This window comes from Fukomys damarensis, unplaced genomic scaffold (assembly GCF_012274545.1).
Source record: "Fukomys damarensis isolate Sample0158 unplaced genomic scaffold, DMR_v1.0_HiC HiC_scaffold_23, whole genome shotgun sequence".
Lineage (NCBI taxonomy): Eukaryota > Metazoa > Chordata > Mammalia > Rodentia > Bathyergidae > Fukomys > Fukomys damarensis.
Genome location: NW_022900935.1, coordinates 43,878,126 through 43,883,694, shown reverse-complemented (window position 1 = coordinate 43,883,694; position 5,569 = coordinate 43,878,126). Strand labels below are relative to the sequence as shown.

Here is a 5,569-nt window from a genome sequence, read left to right as displayed (position 1 = left end):
ACCCCCGCCAGCCCCGCCAGGCCCAGGGCTCCCAGCCAGGCCAGGCCCATCTTGGGCCGGGTGGGGAGGGGTCGGGGAGAGCCGTGGAGGGAGGGACGGGTGCACCAGTGTCTGGGCAAAGCATTTCCGAATACACGCATCAGAACAGACAAGTCCAGACGGCTCTGTGTCAACAGCCGAAGATAAATAAGATTTTATCGGCTCGGAATCTGTTGAAACACATCCATCTAGCGGTTCTAGGGGAGAAGGAGGCAGGAGGGGGCACAGCAGAGGAAGCATTGCCTTTGACCTCCTGTAGGAGACGGCAGGCACCCACGCGGCAGTGCTGTCCCGCAGGGTCTCGGTTCCAGCAGACCCCCAAGCTTCGCTGGAGGTGCTGGGGACAGTCGGGCCCTCTGGGATCAAGACTCGAATACCCCATGTCCCCTCTTCTTGTGGCCACTGTGCCCCCACCCCATGTTCCCGGGCAGGGGGAAGCCACAAGCTGCCTGCAGTCCAGGGTTTGGGCCATGTGTCCAGCCTCCTGGAGTGGCCACAAGCCCTGCGCTACTCACCCCTGTAGGGAGACTCCAGGCCTGGAGGCGAGAGCCAGGCTCAGACCGCCCTAGGGCAGCAGCCCCTCGCTCCCACCCTGGGACCTGCTGACCAGAGGCTGCCGATAGTTCCGGACCCAGCGGGCTCGGGAAAGGAAGGTCCGGCCACTCGGCCCCGGTACCTGGGACAGCTCCCGGCGCCGGCTCCTCCCCGGGGCGGGGCGTCTGCCAGGCACCCTTGGCTGCCCCACCGCCCTAGTCACGTGTCCCTCGCTTTCCCGGGCCCGCCTCAGACCCCACCAGGGCCGCACCTGGTCCAGCGTGGGGCACCCCAGGGCCGGGGCGTACCGGGTGAGGCTGTCACAGGGTTGCGTGCGGGTCAGGACCCCAGGGGAAGGGCCGCGGATTCCGCACAGGCTCCGAGCCACCGCTGAAGGCGCTGTTGAGATGTCTGTCAGGGCCTCCGGGACACCGCTTCTGCGCCCCAAGCCCTGCTCCTTGCCTCTGCCCAGGGAACCGGGCTGGGGAGCTGGCCTCTACTCCAGGCGTGTTGGGGCTACCCAGGAATGCTGCGCTGGGCCCTGTCACAGCTGGGCCCGCCCCGCTCCCAGCCCGTCTCTGGCTGGGGCTGAGTCCTGGAGAGGACGGAGCCCCTGGGTGGTCAGCCCTGCAGAGAGGACTCGGGGAGCCTGGGCCTGCCAGTCCCTGGGGTCCCCGCCCTCTGCAGGAAGCTGTCACCTTTTCACCCGCGAAGTGGCAGACGCGGCCGACCTCAGCACCGGCGCTGGTTATGTCGGGGGCGGAGCCACAGAGGGTCGTGTCTGAGCCTAAGGCCACCCAAAAGGCACCCGTGCAGCTGCGGACCCGGACCCCACCTGCCACCCCAACCCTCGGCCCACTTCCCTTAGCCAAGCCTGGACCTGGCAAACTGTAGGTGCTCAGCCCCATCACACTACACGCCGCTCTGGGGTGGGTCCCCGCCTGTCGGGACACTACCGGCACCTGTGTGGTGGGCACGGGTTCTGTGGCGCTGGGGTCTTCTGCTCTGTGCCATCAGGAAGGGTGGCAAGGCCGTGACTTCTGTGTGCCATTCCCATTGACCTGCACCAGGGGCCCGGGCACAGCCGCCTCGTGGGCCCCTGTGGGCCTGCAGTCCGGGGGGCGCGCTCTGCACATGAGGGGCTCCGCGGTGACCTCGCCATGCTGCTTCAGAGAAGCCTGGGGCCCCTTCTGCACCCCACCAGCCCTGCGTCCCTCCTACCTGCCACCCTGGCTCACCAGGTCTCCTGCCAACCTGCATGGATGAAGATAGACACTGCGGGGTGCAGCTGGATGTGGGGCCCAGGCATAGGACTGGGGCGCTACATCCCTGGAGACAGGTCGACCGCTCTTCCAGAGAGGTGCTTGGGGAGTGGAGGAGCAAAGATACCCCCCCCGGAAGTGAGACTGAGCCCACACCGGAAGGAGCCTGCTCTTCCCAAGCAAGGGCCCCGCCCAGGGATGGGGGGCTGCACCCTGCCAGGATGCTTTCCGCTTCCCAAACAGCAGCTGCCTCTGCCCGGGCCCAGGGTGCTTGCACTTCCTGCACACCCACAGTGGGGACCATTTATCCTTCAGAGTCAGGGGCCCGCCTCCCCTGGCTAGGGAAAAGACGGTTCACTCCCCTGTTCCTGCCCAGGTTCTGCCAGCAGCGCCCAGTCGTCTCTGGCCTCCGTTTCCTCTACTGTACCAGGGTGATGGGGCATTTTACGGAGTACTTGTGACGGGTGTAACGCTTCATTCCGAGTTGCTGGGGCTGGGGAGGTGTCCAGGGTGTGGGTGTGGTGGAGGAAGGGCTCGGGTGGGGGCACAGGCTGGGTGCGGGCAGCAGGGGGCTTCCGGCTTTAACCCGGCCCCTTCTCCAGTACTCGCCGCTGCTGAAGAAGCTTTACTGCCAGATCGCCAAGACGTGCCCCATCCAGATCAAGGTGTCCACGCCACCGCCCCCAGGCACCGCCATCCGGGCCATGCCCGTCTATAAGAAGGCAGAGCACGTGACCGACGTCGTGAAACGCTGCCCCAACCACGAGCTTGGGAGGGACTTCAACGAAGGTGAGGCCCGAGCAGCCGCCGCAGCACCACGGCCAGCGCCCTAGAGGGGAGGCGGAGTCGGAGCAGGGACGGTTCAGGGACCTGTGGCCCGGCATCATCCGGGGCACTGTGGGGTGCGCTCCAGCGTACCAGGTGAGGCTGTGGGCACCCGGTTCGGTAGAAAGGTAGGGCAGAGTGACAAGGTCAGGTGCAAGGCCTGAACTGTACCTGGACACTATGGGGCCAGGCCCTGTGGGCCCAGCTCTGCTACCTGAGCCTGGCCCAGGGTGGCTGGACCAGGGTTGGGCCCCTCTGAAGCGGCGTCCCCTCCCGGCAGGACAGTCTGCCCCAGCCAGCCATCTCATCCGTGTGGAAGGCAACAACCTCTCTCAGTACGTGGACGACCCTGTCACTGGCAGGCAGAGTGTTGTGGTGCCCTACGAGCCCCCACAGGTAGGCCTGGGCCAGGGGGGCCTGGGGCAGGGTGGCAGGATGAGACCTGCCTCACTTCTGTGGGTCCAGTGCATGTCTGGGGCTCTTCCCTCCCTTGCAACACTGTGTGCACCAATACTCTGGGCCTCAGTGTCCCCAGCAGTGCCATGGGGTGCAGGGACAACCTCCAAGCCCTAGCACTACCCTCCAGGGAGATACTTCTCTTGCCTGTCCAGCCAGGCACCTGGACCCATGACGACCAGGAGTTCCCGGAATCCTGTACACTGGTTGGTGGAGGCCGAACCAGCCAGTGAACATTGGGGGTGGTCAAGTTCATGCTGGGCTCGGAGCTGGGGAAGGGGCTGCTAGGCCGGTAGGCAGACCACCAGAAGGCAGCTGGAGGGGCTGAGGCCCGGACTCGAGTGTGCAGGGTTTTGGGGGAGGAGGGACCTCTGTGGGGACACCCATGTGCGCATGCAGGGCCTACACAAGGTGCAGACTGGAGGTGGGGGCAGGAGGTGGCCAGGCAGGTGAGGCTGGGAAGTCTGGTCTTTGACCTGAAGGCAGCAGCAGAAGTGGGGACACTGCTCTGGTCTGATGGGGACCAAGTTGGAGTGAAAGGCTGGTGTTCCTGGGACACTGTGGCCTATGATGGGACAGCGTGTCAGGGAGAGCAGGTGACCACAAGGCCCATCTAGTACCTGGTTCTGAGACCAGCCCCCATGCCCCATCCCAGGGTCCTGACACCTTTCCACCACCAGGATTGGGCCCTGGGTCTCCCTCCTCCTGTGTCTGCCAGATCTGCCAGGGAAGCGGGCTCTCCTGCCCCCTGGTGGCTGCCACATGCAGGCCATTCTGGGAAAGACAGGTCTTTGCAAACTACTCATGGCACTAGTATTCCGACCAGGGACCCTGGGAAAACTGCCTGTGTTGTGTCCCAGGACACACAGTGGGCAGGAGTCCTGGGGTTATGTCTGGGCTCTCCCCAGAACTCCCTGAGAAGGTGAGCTGGGGCGGGGGTCTTCCTGGGATGGCTGTGTTCCTCCCCAAGCAGCCCCTCACACCCCCCTGCCCAGAGGAGCCCACACCATGCAAGGCCTGCTGCACACCTGCTCGTGCAAAGCACACACCTTCCCAAAGGACTGTGCACACCCAGTCCTGCAACACGTGTGCTGCAAGACCTATGCACACCCACTCTTCACAGCCTTAGGGCTTGACCTCAGCCTGCGTCAGGGAAGATGGTGGGGGCAAACTGACCATGGACTCTGTGCTTCCCTAAGGGCAGAGTCGAGGCCTGAGGTCACTTAGAACCCGGAGCCAGCACAGTGCTTAGTGCTCAGTGCACTGAATGGATGGATAAATGGGTGGCTGGATGGGTGGGTGGATGGATAGATATGTGGATGGGTGGACGGATGTGTGGATGGGTGGAAGGGTGGACAAATGGGTGGTGGGTGGATAAGTGAGCAGATGGATGCACAGACAGATGAATAGATGGTGGGTGAGTGGGTGGTGGATGGAATGTGTGAGTGGAGAGGTGAATGGGTGATTGGATAGATGACAACCACACAGGAGCCCTCACCCATTCCCACCCAGACCCAGGGCCAGGCCCACATGCTGATGCCAAGCCCTGCCTGCCTTCCATGGACAGGTGGGGACGGAATTCACCACCATCCTGTACAACTTCATGTGTAACAGCAGCTGCGTGGGCGGCATGAACCGGCGGCCCATCCTCATCATCATCACCCTGGAGACCCGGGAGTGAGTCTGCCAGGGACGGGGTGGGCTGTGAGGCCTGTGCCAGGGTATGGTGCTGAGCCTGGGGGTCTGGGGAGAGCTCAGCTGCCCTCATGGGGCTGGTGGGACGGGGTGGGGTGGGTTCCTGGGCGCTCACTCTTCCGGCTGTTCGCCCCCGTCCTGCCGACAGTGGCCAGGTGTTGGGCCGCCGGTCCTTCGAGGGCCGCATCTGTGCCTGTCCCGGGCGCGACCGCAAGGCCGACGAGGACCACTATCGTGAGCAGCAAGCCCTGAACGAGAACGCTACCAAGAACGGGGCCACCAGCAAGCGTGGTGAGTGGGCTCCAGCCAGGTCATGTGTGGGCCACGTACAGGGTGACCTGCAGAGTGGGTGCAACTGGTATCGGGAGATGGACCCAGGCCAGGCACAGTCCTCAGGCCAGTCGCTGAGCCTGGAACCTCAGGTCCAGGGTGCACTCGGCACCTGGGTCCTCTCTGTCCAGCATGGGCACTGCCCGGCCCTGCCCTGTCACTGGGCTGCACTATGGGAGGGGAGGGCACCTGCCCTGGGCTATGCTGGCTCAGCCAGCCTTCCCTGCCCATCCTCTAGCATTCAAGCAGAGCCCCCCTGCCATCCCCGCCCTGAGCGCCAACATGAAGAAGAGGCGGCACGGGGATGAGGACATGTACTACATGCACGTGAGTGGCCCTTGGGGAGGTAGGGGCTGCAGAGGGCAAAGCAGCCAGGCAGATATGAGTACAGCTGGTGGCTTGAACCCCCCCCCCCCCCCCGGGGGCGC

General features: G+C 64.5%; 1 protein-coding gene across 6 annotated transcripts in view; it reads left to right on the top strand.

Annotated features, from left to right (window-relative positions):
- Positions 1–5,569, top strand: part of Tp73 (tumor protein p73) — a 42,465-nt gene that overhangs the window by 33,346 nt on the left and 3,550 nt on the right. For 5 of the 6 annotated variants that reach the window (XM_010627808.3, XM_010627810.2, XM_010627811.2 and 2 more), the window contains 5 exons: positions 2,438–2,624; positions 2,941–3,056; positions 4,684–4,793; positions 4,960–5,102; positions 5,380–5,468. In XM_010627808.3, coding sequence (XP_010626110.1) covers positions 2,438–2,624; positions 2,941–3,056; positions 4,684–4,793; positions 4,960–5,102; positions 5,380–5,468 — 645 coding nt within the window. Of the gene's footprint in view, positions 1–1,685; positions 2,267–2,437; positions 2,625–2,940; positions 3,057–4,683; positions 4,794–4,959; positions 5,103–5,379; positions 5,469–5,569 lie in introns of those variants that run through there. The other variant, XM_010627809.2, reaches the window with a different exon arrangement.